This window comes from Thermobia domestica, chromosome 2 (genome assembly GCF_964235325.1).
Source record: "Thermobia domestica chromosome 2, izTheDome1.hap1.1, whole genome shotgun sequence".
Classification (NCBI taxonomy): domain Eukaryota; kingdom Metazoa; phylum Arthropoda; class Insecta; order Zygentoma; family Lepismatidae; genus Thermobia; species Thermobia domestica.
The window spans coordinates 19,995,400-20,014,991 of NC_137455.1; the positions used below are offsets into that span (position 1 = coordinate 19,995,400).

General features: G+C 36.6%; 1 protein-coding gene across 19 annotated transcripts in view; it reads right to left on the reverse strand.

Moving 5' to 3' along the window:
• Positions 1 to 19,592, reverse strand: part of shot (dystonin-like protein short stop) — a 620,212-nt gene that overhangs the window by 545,009 nt on the left and 55,611 nt on the right. For 3 of the 19 annotated variants that reach the window (XM_081739942.1, XM_081739934.1, XM_081739926.1), the window contains exon 1: positions 13,730 to 13,781. The exons of the other annotated variants lie outside the window; for them this stretch is intronic. In XM_081739942.1, the coding sequence (XP_081596068.1) occupies positions 13,730 to 13,766 (37 nt within the window). In that variant the 5' untranslated portion in view covers positions 13,767 to 13,781. Of the gene's footprint in view, positions 1 to 13,729; positions 13,782 to 19,592 lie in introns of those variants that run through there. 19 annotated transcript variants of the gene reach the window in all.

The following is a 19,592-nucleotide window of genomic DNA, read 5'->3' on the forward strand; positions in this document are numbered from 1 at the left end:
GCATACTTCTAAGTGATTGCAAGGGAAAAGATCGTACGCTACCTAGGTATTTAAAAATGTGTGTGCATCCCAATGGAGCACCAAGGAGTTCAAAATTTACAGTGTATCTCAGATGGTTCTCAAGTTCGACAAACCAAACGGCCATACTGTTTTCCAGGTTGCATACCGTCAATTCATACGGAAACATTTCTGTTGTAGTTCTTAATTTCTTCCAAAAAATAATTCGGAAATGAATATAGATAAGGGCGCCCCAACGAAAATACGCGCAGTGAGTAAAACATCAACCAAAAAATCAGATTTCCTCCTCATGCATTTCGAAAAGATTAATGCACGGAAATACGGTTGTTAGGTGATTTCTGCCTGAAATATTTATCACCTAACAACCGTATTTCCATGCATTAATTCTTTCTAAATTCATGAGGAGGAAATTGATTTTTGGTTGATGTTTCACTCTCTGCGCGTATTTTCGTTGGGGCGCCCTTGCCTATATTCATTTCCGAATTATTTTTGGAAGAAATTAAGAACTACAACTGAAGTGTTTTCCGTACGGATTGACGGTATGCAACCTGAAACACAGTACGGTCGTTTGGTTTGTCGAACTTTAGGGACATCAGAGATACACTGTAAATAGAGTATTACTTTGCTTTTTTTACCCTCACAAATCTGAAATTATCTGTGACAGATGTACTGTACATCCAAATGCGAACTTTTAGTTTATTTGGATTACATTCACAAATTTAAATGAGAAAATATACACACGTCATACGGCACAACTGTTTCAAAACACCCATTAATTTAACTGTAATATGAGCACAATAGGGCACGCCATCTTGGAAGTAGCAGTTACCTAACTCATTTAGCAATTCGTTAACAAGTCAGCAACACTTTCTAACATTTCCTGCCAAACACGGAATTATGTTTACCAACCAGATGGTAATATCGACTCTCGGGAGGAAATCTGGGTAATCAAAACAAACCGATGTCGTCCAGATATCACGACCTTTCTATATCTTTCCTTCAGCACAGCAACACACAGAAAACAAAAAAATCAAGGAACTATTTTTGTTAGAAAGATCACCACCACATCATTTACAAAAAAAGAAAGAAGGAGAAACAGGAGCATCGCGAAGAATGAATGAACTAAAAGAAAAATTACTCCGTAAATGAGTGCAAGGGAGATGGTAGGAATAGCGTTGGAAACAGGCCAAAAGGGTGCGCACAACTGCAATAAATGATGCTCTGAAAGATACAAGTTCTATCAGCAATACTCATACAATTAAACTTGATTCAACGGATGGTAAATCTGCAGACAAAATCAATTATAGGCCTATTTCTTTTCTTACTTGCTGGGTTAATATTCCTTTTCTTACTTGCTGGGTTAATATTCCTTTTCTTACTTGCTGGGTTAATATTCATTTTCTTACTTGCTGGGTTAATATTCATTTTCTTACTTGCTGGGTTAATATTCATTTTCTTACTTGCTGGGTTAATATTCATTTTCTTACTTCCTGGGTTAATATTCATTTTCTTACTTCCTGGGTTAATATTCCTTTTCTTACTTCCTGGGTTAATATTCCTTTTCTTACTTGCTGGGTTAATATGTTAGCAATCTCATTCATGTTAGTTTTGCTTTCAACATAAAGGAACACAATTTTTGACCAAAGCACAAAGTTCTAAATTATAAAATATTGATGTATAACAGTTTCACCAACTAAGTAAACATTTGGCTTCATTAGCCATAGTCTGATGTGTTATGAAGTCAAATGTTGTTAGGTAGCGAAACTTATACGTCAATATTTTAATTAAAAACTGTGTGCTTTGCTCAAAGACTGTGATCTTCGATGTTTAATATATTTGATTTTAATCCAGTTAACTATTATATAGCACTATCACATAATATATCGCACACCCGGTGGAAGTGTGTTACAACTCAAAACATTGAAATTTTGAATTATTATCAACTCAAAAGAGAAAAGAGTGGGACAGCAGTGGCGTTGGGAAGGGGGACAGAGGGGCCGCCCCTTCCCCCAAAGAGGTCCGACAATGTACTTTGGTACTTTGATGTTTGTAATTTTTTAAATATATTTTTATGTTTATATATATTTTTGTTTGTAATTTTTCTATATGTACCTATAACAGCACTTGCCCCCCCCCCCCAAACACGCATCCTGGCTACGCTACTGGGGACAGCCAAGATCTACCTAGTGGTATTTTCACAGAAACGTAACTAAACAAATCAACCACTAGAAGGCAGAAATATCAGTATTCCATGGAGCAATTTTGATAGAATACGAAACTTTAAAAGTCATGTTCCCATAAATGTATAGTTTTGAGTTGTAACAGTCCTCCACCGGGTGTGCGATATGTAGACTGCACGGGGAAAAAACAGCATAAGTCAGAAATTGGTCAAAATGAGATAAATCAAAAATTGGAGATTCATGTGTCATTCTCCACCTCCGGTTAACTTGGTACTGTTAGTATACGTGATTCCTACTTATGCTTGGTAAACTAAAACATCGCCTCCTGAAAACCTTTTTCTTTTTTTTTTTTCTGTTTTTCCCGCGTAGTCTAAATATTATCATAGCCTTTTCCTGATTTGCTGAAGAAGTTTTTCGATCAGATAAATCTCAACTATAGTACACCCATGAAGCTTCCATCGGTTCCAACCAGGGACGTACGCAGGGTGTGGGTCCTGGGGGGTCCGGACCCCCCCCCCTTTGTGTAAACTTCGACTTTTTGTAAATTTAGCCTAATTTTAGGGGCAATTTTAGGAATTTTAATATAAAAACCCACATATTGAATTTAGACCCTCCCGAAATAAATTTCGCTACGCTACTGGTTCCAACTATATTAATAGTGCCAGTCACGCACATTGAACTATTGTGCCATTTATAATAAGTGGTTATTCTCTATGTTAAATCGTAGGTACTATGTATTAACTCCTGCACCCACTTAACAATATCATTTCAGAGCTTACATTGTACACTCAAATACTTCACCCATTCAATCTTTCGATTTGCAACTAAATATTTTGAAACTTACTACAAGTTATGCTTTAAATAAACTCGTTATAAATGTTTGTTTCTCGTTCAAATCTTTGTGCTTATCCACAACAATCAGTAGTAGATGTTTCACAGACAATATAAGGGAAGTGAAACCAATCTCAAAACACGATATAAAAGAAGTACAACGAAAGAAAAACAACACAAATGTTGCTTCACTTCCGCAACCATTATATAGGAAAGCATCAACATAATTTGAAGAGTCCATGTATTCGTGTATCATACCTGTGTTAATGTAGGACTATGATCACCGGAGTACAAAGAGACCACATTATCAGTTCTTGTTTATAATGTAAACAATGAGTGTTACTTTTCCTTAAAAAAAAATAAATAAATAAATAAAAGAAGATATTACGTGTTTGTGATGATTAGGGTTGCTACATCTTCCAGAAAGAGATAAAAGAGAATAAAAATTATATGATATTTAGAATTTACGAGGGTGTAGCTGTAACTTTTCTTGTTCATACTGACTTCTGTCCTTGTTTATTTTATTGCTATGCAGTTGTGGTCTTGTTTTGAAAGTCTGATCCTAATTCCTCCATTTATCTTTCTTTTGTTGCAGATAGATCATGGCCGCTCCATCAGAAGATTGCACCAAAGAGGAACAACGAGCAGTGATCCGATTTTTGTGCTCAAAAGGTGTATCAGGGGCCGCAATCCATCAAAGTCTTTCGGCACAATCTGGAAACAGTGTGTTGCTGCAACGGAATGTCTACGAATGGAAGAAATTCAAAAAATAATTGCACAAGTGTTACGCACGAGGAAGGACCTGGACGACCATCTTGGCCACAAACGATGGTAACATTGAGCGTGTACATGACATGGTTCTCTTAAGCCACATTGTCACGTTAGAACTTGTAGCTGCCATTTAAAAAAAAAAAAAAAAAAAAAAAAAAAAAAACTTGAAACCCTACTATATTTCACCGTGTACACAGTCTTGAAAGCGTCATAAAACATTTTTTCCATCTTGCAAGGACTTGAACGATGCGCAACTTTCTGGGACGTCTTGCTTGCTACCTGCTATCGCCCTCCCGCTGATATAAAAGAAAAAAACAGTTTCGCCGCTTCTGAAACAACGGATTCTTTTGGACAGGGAGGGGAAGTGCGCCAAAAATACAAGTATTTAATGAAGAGGTTCACTGTTTGTCCACTAGAGTGCAGTGCTGCATGTGTGGAGAAACCTTTCTTGCCTTCAAGAAGTTGTAACATGTAAAGAGTAAATACAAAGATGGGGTTGATTTTTTTTTTTTTTTTTAATGACAGCTACAAGATTCATTTAACGTGGCAATGTGGCTTTAGACAGACGAGTGACTCTATAGATAAAGTGGCACATCGTCTGGAAAGTAGTCATGGTTCCTGATACACCTTCCGACCACAAAAACCGGATCACATTGCTCGTTGTTGTTCTTTGGTCCAAACTTCTAATGGAGCGGCCATGATCTATCTGTAACAAAAGGAAGGCAAATTGAGAAATTAGGATCAAACTTTCATAGCATGACCACAACACCATAGCAATAAAATAAACTAGAACAGAGTTCAGTATGAACAATGTAACAAGAGTTATAGCTACATTGCGGATAATTTTTGACTTAACCTCGTACATATAACGAACATATATATGATTTCACATAGTAATTTAGAATAAGTAAACTGGGAAAATTCATTAAAAATAATTACAACACTTAAACCACAAAACACTATGAAATGAAAATGAAATGAAATTTCTGAGTTTTGTTGCTAACGGAGACGGTGTTGATGAGATATGAATGAAATGGTGGAATGAAGAAAGTGGGAGGAAACGGAAGAACTTCGAGGAAACCCAAGCACACGGTCTTTGTCCACCACAAAGTTCACTTGGCGTACAAAAAAAAACTATATCGCAATCCGTTAACATCTTAATGGGTAACGGTGACTAACGGCGGCTATCCATTATTCATTTTCCATTAATCAACAGGCAGTTCATGACATTGAAAATAGGCAAGAAAATAGAGAATACTGATCCAGAATCTGAAAAAATATCTAATATAGAAAGAACTGCCGGACTGAACTTTATGAAGAAGGGACATCAGAAACAACGATCCCACATGAGCGGGAATAGTCTGAGAGAGAGAGAGAGAAAAAAAAAGAATCTGAGCTACGTCTTTCGACAACTCTTTTCGCTCTCGAGATACACGATTAGTCACGCCAAGGTGGACTGACAAAGCTCATCTGGAACAGATAATCTATAAATGTGTTTTTTTAAGTTATTTTATTTTATTTATTTATTTATTTATTTGGAGACTTGCTTAAAATTCCAACACAACCTATAACTTCTCTTAAAGTTTAATTCAAATAGATCACAATAGAATATCAACTGTTATTATGGTAACTCATTCATCAATGCCTGACGCCTTTCTCTCAATGATGTTATTTAAAAGAATGCGTTTAAAAAAAAAAAAGGAAAAACGTATGCTAAGAATGCTGAAAAAAGATGAATGCGTGTGTTATTTAAAGAATGGTGTGTTGTGGGGGTCCATTTCCGACAGAATTAGGGAGGAGCAAGTCGAAAATAGCTGAGTGAGAGAAGGTGGCGAGTGGGTAATCCTCAGTTGTCATGTCTTCTACGGTTGGGAAGCATTATACTCGGTCAATCCTGCAAGCACTTCTACACTTGAAATTCGAATATACCCAGAGAAGGATCACATTCTGATGACATTCCTCTTTTCGTTTTAAAACAAGTTATTTTTAGAAGTAATTAATATAAATTAAATAAAGAATTTATTTGTTTGTGTGTCTGTTCGTCTGTCTGTGTGCGGCCTGGGGACCAGACAAGTGGCCCGAAAGTTACCAAATTTTGGTCATGGGTACCTTGGTCGAGGCCCGAAACCAAGATTAATAGTTTTTCTTTAAAATCCGAACCAGGGACTCTCAGGGAGGGGAGAGGGGCGTTTACTGGGACATGTAAAAGTAGTAGAAAATGACTGATATTGGTGTCGAATTCATAGTTTTCGCAGTCGCTGAGATGAATGGTGATACTATCACAGGCGTTGACTTCAAAATACAGCCTCTATCCGCTGGGAGAGAGAGGCGTTTTTTTTTTTCTTTAAAATTTGAACCAGGAGTCTCAGGGGGCGTTTACCGGAATAAGTAATAGTAGTAGAAAATGACCGACATTTTTTCTGAAGTTGTACAGTTTATTTACATACATATTGTATCTGATTCAAGCAAAGAATGGTATTTCAGCTAATACATAATAAAAATGTCTGTAGGATTGCTATAAAATTCAACATCAAAATAGCCTTATGGATGACGGCAGTAATTATTTGTTGTCTATTCAGCGGGTTCCGTATTTGATTTCCGATTTTAAAGGTGCATGCGACACGCGGTGTCTCGAAAAGGCGTTGTCTGAAAGTAATGCCTCGTTTCGGAAAAATATATTGTATTGAAAGAGTTTTGATTCCTTATCAGGAAGTAGCATTATCGGTTCCCGAAACCATCACAATTTTGCTCTCTGGATTTCCCTTCATTACGTCAGGCGAATATGAAGCTTGTGTCCTGGATCAATTTACCCACAAATGCTTCTAGGAATATTTTCTGCTTCTTCATTACGTCAAATGCTAAGAGAGAAAAGAAACTGAGTGGCACACGTCATTGTTACATTTAATTTCCGAGTATCACTAGTAATTGGCAAATTGCATTTGACTTCTTTCTTTATAGGTCAACAGTGGAATACGACTGATAAAAAAGTCTGTCTGGAAGAAAATTCTTTTACGACACAAGGACAGAACAATCAGTGTGTTTTTCGCACGCCTCTTGCACAACTATTTTTAATTTTCATTTATTTGTGTATTTCGACGCAATAGACATTCTGTTCAATTACAGTGTTAAGAAGAAATCATGATTATATAATACGTACTACTACAATATGATTTTAAATATAATTTTATATACAAAAACCGAGGCCGCTAGCCCTGTCTCTCTTGAAGGAGAGAAAGTTGAGTTGAGCTTTGAGTTTAACGTCCCGTTCAGCAGCGAGGCTATATGAGACGTGGACCTACTGATTAACGTGGAATCCGAACCACATGAGCTCCCGCCGGGAATCGAACCCCGGTCTCCCACGCCAAAGGCGAAGGAGAGAAAGTGTGGTGGGGAAAGGCCTATATTGTGAAGAATGCATAATGGTCTGTGTTCAAGTCGAAGTTCCTGTCCTTCATAGCCTTGGCGTTGACTTCCAGAATGTTTAAAAATCACTCCTAAATCTTAAATAGTTTCGGGTCTACCAAGTTTTAATTCATGAACAAAGAAGTCCTAGTTTCTTTCTTTCTCTCTCTCTCTCTCTCTCTCTCTAAATGAGAGGATTTTACATTTGTTTGTATCCACAGCCAATTTGTTAAATATAACACAATTCGTCTTTGCATTTTATAGTTGTTTGTAGTTTTCCGTAGTTATCAATGGACTAGTACGAACTTTAGATCGTCTACAAATAATAGTGGATGAGAATTTTCAATATGTCGAAGTAAAATTCTTTAAATAGTTTTCTAACCTTACTATCCCATTTTAAATACAACTATATATATCGTTCCCAAGTTAATCGCAAACTAAATTTCAAACATACTTCTCGTAACAGGATCAATTCCACCTTCTTTTGTTAGGATCACGGAAGTGAAACTTAACAAAATACCATGTTAATATGTCCGTCTGTTACTCTATGCGATAGCTCTCGAAAGTTATTTTTTTTTTATTCTGTTTACTACAGTGGACAGCTAGAACGATTATCCATATTATTAGGATGACGCTAGTGTAGTGGACCCTATAAGGTTGAAATGTTATTAGGATCACGCTAGTGGGCCTTATAAGAATGTAACGTTATTACGATCATGCTAGTAGGATTGTAATGTTATTAGGATCACGCTAGTAGACGTAATAAGATTGTAGTGTTATTTGGATCACGCTAGCAGGTCTTATAAGATTGTAATATTATTATCACGCTGCATAATTTTTACAGTATAATTGAGTCGTCCCGCTCCAATGGGCCTTCCTATAAGATTGCAATTTTAGTAATCTATTTGTCCATTACTCCACACGATAACTCTTGAACGAAAGCGAATTGTTGAATTCTGTTTGCTGCAATATACAACTAGAGAGATTATCTCGGCCGATATTGTTAATAAAGACAATCCGTTAATATCTTAACAGGTAACGGCGACATTAACGGTAGTTATCCATATCTTATAAGTCTCAGGTTATCCTCTTGATTGTCTTTAGCAGTGTTTCTTCTCTATTCCAGTTATATCCCTACTTACTGATATGTGACTTACGATGAGAGAAAATACACAAAGAAACTGGCTGAACACAAAGGAGGGGGAGGGAGGGAATGTTAGCAATGTACAAACAGATATTTTTATTATTCATTTCACATTTCATGTATGCTCCTTGTTCTCTCTGTGCAATTTACTGGGAAAGGAACGGCAAACTGCGATGTCAGCATAGAGTTGGAAATGATTGCTAAATTCGAAGGTGGTTTCTTATTCTAAATTCAATTCCGACATCGGATTACAAACAATAGGAAAAAAAAAATCCCAAAAGTTACCACCTTTCTTGTCTGCTTCCATATACAGATAACAGTGTAAAACGAAGCGAGAGAAAAACAATACCCAACATGTTTCATGACATCATCTAGGCGTTGCCTTGAATAGTGAGGAAAATTCGCTAAACCATTGTGAATCCAGTGAAAGTGAAACGAAAAGATGAATTAATTTCATCTCTCACACAACACAACATGTATTGTCCTCATAGAATGTATAATAGATGTTATTAATATTTAGAAAAACATCTCATTTAAAAGAAGTCGATTCAGACATCTTGAACAGCTTCCATGTGACATCAACGTCTCGGTGTCTGAGGACACGGTGTTGGATGGAATTTAAGTTTTCAGCTAGGCCAAGTTCAAGAACCGTAACACATTGCCAAAGTTTCTGGCTTCTGCTGCTTGGCATCGTAAAGCATCCTCCGAAAAGAGCGGCAGTCAACAGCCTCTCGAAGACGCTGTCTGTGAATGTGTGCGTGAGAGAGAGCAAAGAAAGGCGACCGATCCGTCCTCAACCTCTGGTGAGGCTATTTTTAATCTCTCTCTCCTTTGACGGGAATTCTCTACTCTCATACAGTAGTAGAACAAGTCAACAGAGGATAGAAGAAAATATAATTCTCATGTCTTTTCGCACAACTCAACCTCTTTCCGATGTGAGTTATGGTATTTTTTCATGCTCAAATGCGTTGGGGGTAATTCCGCAGTAGATGCGTGAAATATATGAATCATATGTGTCATTGGAAATTCTGATGTGTTTTAAATAGTATTCATAAACTGTAGCACTTGTAGCATCTTTTAAACAGTAGTCATCAATTGTAGCACTTCTAACAGTAGCACTTAAACAATAGCACTTACAGCATTTTAAAGAGTATTCATGAACTGTAGCACTTGTATGTAGCATGTTTTAAACAGTATTCATCAAGTGTAGCACTTGTATGTAGCATGTTTAAAACACTATTCATCAAGTGTTTAAAACACTATTCAACATTTTTAACACAATGCCCGGCAGTTTACGTAAGAATACGGGTATATTCCAAAATGTATGGATATGGGTTAAGAGCACCTAATGCATGAGATCATGAGCGCCCGAAGTTGGGGGCAGGGCGGGGCACGGCCCCCCTGGCTCACGAAAATGTATACATAGTATAGCAAACCACGTATATTAAATACCAGAAATACCAGATGTAATATAGCAACCATGAAGATTCCCCCCCTAGAAAATTTTCTTTGGATGCCCCTGCATGAAACGGGTAAAATTTCAAGGGCCAAGGTCCGATTACTTACGACCACGCGGTCCTAAAGTTTATTAATGTCCATAATTGATTTATAACATTTAATCTACAGAATACGTCTGACCAACGCAGACAGATATTCTTCCCAAGCAAACTTATTTCGTATTATTGTTGCATTTCTTAGTGTAAATTACTATTTAAGTGTTCAATTCTACAAATTAAAGAATATCATATAAATTTGATGACCTGAATTTACCTCTATTTCTTGCGATGCATAATTTTTACAGTATAATCATAGTAGAGCTAGCTACACATTTCTACTTCAAAAAGTACTAGCATTACAATATTAACGTTAAATTTCACATTAAAGAATCAAACAAAGTGCTGATTATCTTTTGTTACAGAATTTTGATCCAGATTTAAAGTATCGACTATTATTACTAAAAATGAAATTGCAGTATCGTACAGAAAAAAAAAAAGTACTGCAAGAGAATTAATTACTCTCACTTGTTAGTTGATCAAACTGGAAGAGAGTCTCAAGATAAGGCTGGATCTAGGATTTTCTGACAGAGTGCACCAATAACTACAAAATAACCAAATCACACTGAAACTCTTCAAAGTGACATGTGACAGTTCTTTACCCCTGATAACGCTGATGCATAGGAGAGACGGAGTTGTTTTAAAGAAGGTCGCAAGATGCATGCAGAAGAGAATTACCTCCTTGCTTCTGTTTTCTTGCAAAAAAAAAAAAAAAAAAAAAGTTTTACACAGTTATGCCAGCTAGGCTAAAGGAGACGGTAATGAAATGGTGGAATGAAGAGTGGGAAGAAACGGGAGTACCCCGAGGAAACCCACGCACACGGTGTTTCTCCATCACAAAGTTCACTTTGCGGGAGCTGGGATTGAACCTGGACCTCATGCACCAGAGGTGAACGCTCTACCACTGAGCCACCGCGGCAACCTGTTTTCTCGCCTACTTGAGAAATGTTATATTATTTTGCTTGGTGAATCCTTTTCCTTCAACCTTCAGAAAATCGGCCTACCTTATTGCTTTGCCAAACTCCGCTTTCTTTTAGGCCCCGAACGGAAACATGATGGCAAAAAGTTTCTGTAAATGTTGTTGTTTTGACTGCTAGCTTCTCATTTTAGATACCGTGTATTTACAGTGAAGGGGGTGCACTCCCCGTAGATCCAGCCCTGTCTTAGCAGTATTATGCGACAAGAAAATGCTGATCAAGCGCAAGCGGAAAGTGGAATCTATAAGAAAACAATAAGGATAGCCATGATGTACTAACTAGAAATAGTGGCGCTGACGGAAAATATAACCAGGATGGAGGTGGCAGAAATGAGAATGCCGAGGTAGATGCATAAAAAATAAGGAAGGTTCGCACCAAGAACGAACACATAATTAGATCAGTAATGATTACAATATTCGGAATGAAGGTGCAGGAATTGAAACATACAGGTTGGACACGCGCTGAAGAGCGATGAAGAAAACGTACGAACAGTAGCATATTTAGAAGGGGGGCTTCCGGGCTTAAGCTCCCAACCTCCCGAAATCTTACTATAGTAAAGTATATGAAATATCTTGCAGAATTTTCACATTTTCAGGCAAAGCCACCCCCCCCCAAACAATATCGTAAATACACCACTGCGTAGGAAGAAAGTCATGCAAATAAAGGCGGCCAGACCGCAAAGAGGCAGATCTGAAACGAGCTGGCGGGATAAAGTGGAGGAGAGCCTGAGATAAAAAGAGCTGATGGCTAACAAAATAATTTACTGCGGCGAACTCTTATCAACACAGTGACCTGGGGGCCACGGTGGCTCAGTGGTAGAGCGCTTATCTGTGGCGCGTGGAGTCCCTGCTTCGATTCCTGCCCAAATATGTTTGTGGTGGGCAACAACATATCCTTGGGTTTTCTCGGGGCACTCCCGTTTCCCCCCACATTTCATTCTACCAATTATTTCATCATCATTCACTTGCCTTATTCAGCCGTCTTCCTTAGCCTAAAGGGGCGTCAAACTGAAAGATTTTTCAAAAGTGGGAAAAGCTGAGGGAAAAGATCTGTTTGGTTAGTTGGCTGAAAGTCCCGTTCAAAACCCCGGCTACATAAAATGTGTATATAGAGCTTAAAGTTGCATCCGTACCACATGAGATTCTACCGAGAATCAAACACGGTTCTCCCGCACTGAGGGCACATATGCTATGCATTTAGCCCCGATAAGCTCATGAATTTGATACTGGACATTGAATTGTGCAGTGCATAAACCACAATTACAAAATCAACAATGCAAGTAACACATCCGTTACATTTACTGGACAACATTGAGAAAGTAGTCCAACAACTTCAACAAATCTTGTTCATTTTTATTTATTTAATCCTTAGTGTTACGGTTCTTATTAATATTTTATCCATATGCACAACACATGCATTATGATTCCTTTAAAAAAAAAATAATTTCGTGATTAAGTAAATCTAGCAATCCGAAACAAATTTTAGATCTCATTTTATTATGTATTTTTATAACGGCAATTTACTTCTTCAATATTATACACAGTGAAATTTACACCATCCTATACTTTCGACAATACCCAAAACGATGGGTAGCTTCAATTAACGTTTGGAGAACGACTATAACATTAAGTAGTAGAGAACAGTGTGTGTGTGTGTGTGTGCAGCATATCTTCAACTAAGAGTAAATCATAATTGTTTGACATCAGTTGATTATAATATATATCGGGTGTTCTAAAAATGGCACCCACGGACCACAGAGCACTATTCTACAGATCAAAATAAAGCGAAAAATGTTATAGAATGGAATGCCCTCCAGGGTTTCCTTCAGCCGCTATGGAAAGTCAAAATTTCACAATATGGCAACATCGGATATTAACTTGGAATCATTAGCATTGCTCTACAAATCCATCGATTGTTAAGGTAATAAGTGGTGCTAGCGTCAATGTCTATTGACTTTTGTTATCTGGCAAGAATCGATGTAATTATTTGATGGATTGGTAGATCTAATATATGGTTCTTTATCTGCGACGTTGCCACATAGTGCAATTCTCGTCTTCAGACGAGAACCCAAAAGGATTGGTTTATTTTGATTTGTAGAATAGTGCTCTGTGGTCCGTGGGCGCCAGTTTTAGCACACCCGATATATGGTGTTGATTGAAAGTACTTTTTACCTCTACTACAATATTAATGTCATTCATTCTGTTTTAACCATTTCTTCATTTGTTTCTTTTTGTTGTTTCCAAGAATTGTGATTTATAGAAGGAAATTTAGATATAAGATTACCCACCCTGTAAATAATAATAATTCACAGCTGCGAATGGATCGAGAACTCAACTAGACGGGTCGCCAAAATCGAATTCCTTACCCTTGCAACCTTCTGTGCAACTTACAATACCTGTCGTTTACAACGAACTATTGTGCCATTATTTATTTATTTTTTTTTAAATATATCTTCACACATTCAAGATATACAATAAAAAGTGTATCTGGACGATACCAGTTTTCACTCCTGCACCCTTTTAAGACGACCAAAAGATTATTAAAAAAAAAAAAAAAAAAGCTACTGGCAGTCTATAGAAATCAAGAACTTCCAACTCATGGTACCACCTTTAAATTCTTCATTCACTAACTGTTTTTGTTTTCTTATATGGGCCGCATTGCAGACATACAAGTGAAACGGTTACGCCCAACCAATTCATTCTCTGGACCATCCATACGGAATATAAAAAAAGAAGCCCATCATTACGAAGAAAAGCATTCCAACACGTCGTTGGAGCAACCGGAATACATACATAACGCGAACAAAACCAATCACACACTATAGTGCTTCTCAAAATGATTTTAAAAACTTACCCTTGCACCCAACGAAGAAAAGTGAATATTTCCCCATCCTATGTTGCACGTTATCACACAATTAACGGTAAAACACACAATTTTACAGCTAATCCCGCACGTTTAAACGCCCATCGTACCGGTGGGTGTCATTACACCACAAATGACGATGTAAACTAAACCATACTTGGTCATCGCTTGTACGGTTCGGTGGTGTCCAGGTCATGAATACTCAAAAAGACACTTTAAAACTATTGCACGCGTATTACGCTCCACCCATCGCTGCAGGCGTCAACAGCGAAAGGGATTTACACCAGCTTCATAAAGAAACCAGTATCTGTTTCTCTTTCAGTCGATAGGTCAACTACAATAAATATTCCAAGCTGTATCAAGAGTCAGAAATCATCAACTCATAAATATACAAACACATTGTATACAATTGTGGGCTCTTATTGGCTCCAATGCAAAAGAAAACGCCAGCCCCATAAGAATGAACGGGGGAACACACCAAAGAACCTTGTACGTTCGAGTCCATGACCTATATCAGTCGGTTTTAACTTTTTGTTTCGCCACAAAAATGACGTATTTCGGTTAACCACGTATTTCATTTGTACAGAAGCAAAAACTGCTAAAACAGATTTTTTATCCTTCCTTCTCATTTTCTTTGACTCTTAGTTGAAGATGCACTCACGACTTGAGGAGGAGAAAGAATGCCTGCAAGCACCAAGTGTTACAGTGTGAAGTTAAATGCTTCTTGTAGATACAATCCACAGAATAACAACTTGTCGCAGTTTATATCAAACAGTTTATAACCGTATAACGCTTCAATTACACGTAATGTACTTTATGAATCGGTAAATAAAGGAGATATGATGAAATAGAATCTTCAAAATGATTCGTGTATAGCAAGGGCTCCCAAACTCTGCGCTCTGACTGACTTAACAAGTGTCGCGAAATATTTGGAAAATTTCAAACTAAACAACACACTGATCAAGGCTAGGTAATAAAAATATATAAAAACACAAACATGCAACAGTTTCAACACACTAACTGTGTCTTCATCAGACTTCTACTTCTCCTAATGAAGACACAGTCAGTGTTCTGAAACTGTTACGTGTTTGTGTATACTTTTATTCTTCAGTGTGTTGTTGTTCAGTTTGACAACATGGAAACAAGGCTCAACAGCAGTGGCGGATCTAAAAGGTAAAAACAGGGGGGGGGACCAGACTCTAGACTATGACAGGTATATCATGAGTTTACTATAAACTTTCAAAATATATAAATAATAGCTTAAATTTTTTTTGTCGCACAGAAAAACTGCGATCCTAGGCACCTCCCGGCTAGATTCGCAACTGCCTGACAGGATACTTAACAGAAAATTTCACAGAAATTATATTCACTGTACGTTGCCTCCAACCTCGACCACACTTTTACAAGTAAAAATAGTAAGTATCAGCAAAAATCGACATGCACCTAGGGGAGGCTGTTTCCAATTTGATTCCATGACTGGAGAAAGATAACCCCACTTACTGAATATCTATGAGACAAAAATTGATGCTGTCTCGGCTTGAAAGGTTGTACCGAGAATGTGTCTTGTCCTGAAAGTAGTGATACTAATAAATACAGGGTGGGCCACAAGTCACAAGGGGGATATAACTATGAATAACTTTTTTTTTTTTTTTTTTACCATTAGTTTCCATTGGTATTTCAGAAACTTGAAGACCAAGGATGGGAGATTGTTTACACTTACGTGTAGAATAAAATCTTAGCTAGGTGTCCGCCATTATGGGCCTAATAGATATGGGCCCTATGTACCACATGATTCATGAATGTGTCAATACTTCTGGTTCGAGAGCCCGTATTTCTGTATTAGTACTGCCCTTGAGCTGCTGTATTATTGTGGTTTGTTCACACACCACTTTGTCCTTCAAATAGCTACAAAGAAAGTAATCAAGCGAGTGAGGACCAGAAGTGTTGACCCCTGTCATGAATCATGTGCTACACTGGGTCCCTATCTATTTATGATGCCCATAATGGCAGACACCTACCTGAGATTATATTCGACACAAAAGTGTAAACATTCTCCCATCCATGGTCTTTAAGACTGTGAAATATCAATGGAAACTAATGATAAATTTTAATATATATATATATATATATATATATATATATATATATATATATATATATATATATATATATATATATATATATATATATATTCACAGTTAAAACCCCTTCTGAGACTTTTGTTCCACCCTGTAATTTAAATAATTATAATTAGTCATTATTATTATTTTACAATACGTATCGTTAGGCCAAATTTTGTATTTTTTTATCAACTTCCTTATGTACACTTAAGGCATCGTTGCTGTGATATAGATATTTTCTCTTTACATTTACTAGCACTACCAATTATACTGTATAAATGATCTAAAACAATCGTAGCACAACTTCCAAAAGCGAATATAACACATCTTAGAAAACAGTACTCAATAATAAGATAAAACTTCATTAAAAAAAAAAAAAAAAAAAAAAACTTGACTGCACAGAATATACATCCAAAATCTTGCAAGTTTATTACTTCGGAATAGTACTTCCTATTCTGCTCAGCCATCTTTTTGAGTCTTCATTAGAAAGTGTTGTTTTGCATCTCATCTAATCTCGTTTTGATTCGTGGTCAATATGCATGCATCCATCCCACTAATTACAAAAGTAAACCACGATCTAATCTTTGTATTAAAAAAAAAAAAAAAAAAACTTCACGCTTTTTTTTTCATGAGTTTAAAATGAGTGTTGGCACGGTAACTAAAAGGTAGAGTGCTTACTTCTGGTGCGTGGAGACCCTGGTTCGATCCCTGGCCGATTTAAGTTGGTGGTGGACAACATCATGTTCGTGGGTTCTCTCCGAGTACTCCAACTTTCTACCACAATCTTAGCCTAAACGGCATAACCGAAGCACGTTAAACTTAAATATTTCATTCTATATTTATTTTTTATGTACAGTATATACAGTATGTTGTAGGTACCCCTATGGTTTGACTTGAAGTGCCGTTGAAAAATCGTGGGCATTTGTAAAGACAGTACTATGCTGTGTGGGACAGAAACGTGAACATTACGACAAAACTTGAAAACGAGAAAAGCTGTTCCATAGGTGTTTCCCACTGAAGATCATGAATTCTACACAGTTTCGAAGTGAAAATATGGAAATTAACTTCATGATTTTAAAAGTGCAGAAATTATTTTTACCCATTCTCCAGAAAGTTGGCATTATTAAAAAAAAAAAAAAAAAAAAAATCGGCCTGCTGTTTACAAAAATTATTGATGTTTAAGAAAAAAAAATACTCAAGAAGTACGAAAAGAGTATATTCTTTTAGACGCAACCAACAGACGAAATAAGACATTGAACGTGCTCGCGAAGCGCAGAAAACGATTACATCAAAAGTGAGAAGACAGGAAAAACAAAAAAAAGCAACCTTTTAATTAAAATCGAATAAAGAAACAGAGTCACGAACTGTATTAAGAAGCGTACTACATACAAAGGAACACAACCACCCAAAAAAAGAAAATTATCTATTCCACATCATTTATTTCACTTGTGTTAACTAGCCTTGAAAGCAGTTTGTGAAGATTCTACGATAAACTGCCATCTCGTTTTCTTCAAGTGGTGTTCGATGTAGTTAAAAAGATATGTTTAAGACCACCCACTGCACGCGCCACAATAGCCCAAGTGATGAAGTAAACTGCTGCTTGCTTTTTCTCCTGTAGATTGATTCACTTGAGCGCCTTCACTAGAGATCACTCATTTATTTGAATACTAAATTAACGCCACTATTCCGTATTGCTTGTCGGTTTGTTGTCGCCTTCGAAATTCGGTATGGGCACAAGACAATACAGAAGCACAATGGCTATATGGACGTTGATGCGCATAGTTTTCAAGTATTTCATAGAATTATTGCATAGATGGCACTGATGTGAAGCTGATTATACTTCAAGATTATTCTGGAAAATAAGTACTACAGTACAAATTACATGTTATAAACATTATAAAAATATATATATTTAAACTTATTTTTGAATAATAAATACAATTTCTCAGTTCATAATCCCAATTAGTAGCCGTTTAACTTTGTTTCTACTCTAACGACACCTGAACGAGAATTCTGTAAAATATTACAATCCTAATCATCGCCATCCGAGTAGGTTTGTTCATCTGGATTAAGTGTGATTAAGTAAAATGAAGAACACATCGCCATAACATGACTGTATTGTGTTATCAGGGAAAGCTTAGTACACATTACATTTGTAAAGATGAGTGTACAATCTTGTTCAAACAATCTTGGCCCCCCACATTAATTTAGGTGATATTTTGGCAATCGTTCCTAAGAAATTCTAATACTTCGGCTTTAAATGACTATCTCAGATGACTAAAGAAAATACACATTTGTTTAATCTGAACTATAGCAGGTAAGAGCGCGGGGTTTTTCATCGATAGATGGATGACCATTTTTTTTAAACAAGACTGTACATACAGCCCAGTACCACATATTCGTAGTTTATATGCCTTTACGCAATGCTGCACCCACGAGAATGCATAAGGAGATTCAAGAGTTCCATACAATTGCTCATGTTGGTGAATCAACCTTATTTGTTCGTGCTTTTATATAATAAAACAAATTAAAGTTATGTCTCCTTTTTTTTCCCTATTTAGCGCGTTTACTTGAAAACTACTTGTAGAAAGCAATTCGTTGCAGTTTGTTATTAAGTAATTTGTACACAAATATCCAGTGGTGTCTTTAGCAGTTAGGCCAGGAGGCCTACCCAAAAATTTTGAAAATAAAAATATATAGGTGCTAAAAGATTAAAAAAAGAATAAACAAACATATTTCCCACTATTTATATTAATGGTAGATAATTATTTAACAAATAGCATCAACCACTACAGTAAAAGAAATTTCCTAATGCCATTAATGAAATGTGTATATGTATGCATAAGCGAGGGTGCGGGGCTACCCAAAATTAAAATTCTAAAGCCGACCCTGCGAATATCATTATGTTAGGCTCTTTGTTTTAAGGATTACAATTTAGAAATTCCTATTTAGGGAATAACAGTTTTCAGTTCTAGGTAGGAAAAAGTATTTGCTTGTAACTAAAATACCTCAGAAATTTGGGCTGGGATTTTTCTCTACTTTCGATGTGGACGGTCATATTCAAGCCAGGAACGATGAAACAAGTTTTGAAAAGTTGCTGATTTATTGAACTCTGAATTAATTTTTGGTTATTGTACTGGCCATTGGTCTACGTCATAACGGGAAGGGGGGGTAAAAAAGACGAGGGGCCTCGTCGTTGTGACCCCATTAAACTCCCAACTTAATAAATCCAAAAAACTGGCGTGTATTTCCTCGTGTATTCGTCCACATAGTGGAATACACATCACTCAACGGATAGAAAGTAAACAGAAAGCCAACTCGGACTTCCAAATGAAAATCATATTCACTTACATAAATCACTGTGGCTTTCCCTATTAGCAGACCCGCTTCGTATTCATATTTTCGTGTGTTACTACGAATATTTTAACACGTGAGCACTAATCTACAATAATTAACACCTGTAGCATATGACCACAAGAATTAATTTATAATATCCAGATATTTTTTATGGCTTGCGTTGTATCATTTGAGTACATACAATCCAAAATTCAGCTTCAATTGAGCATATCGCCTCGTCATATTTCCTGAGGATAATTTTCTTTATGGTATTCCCTTAGTAAAGAAGCAACTGACGTTAACGAATTTTGTCGTAGAACACATACAAATATCTTCACAATATGATTTCGTCAAGAAGAAAACTCGGCATGAAACAGCATTTGCTGGTAATGTTTTTT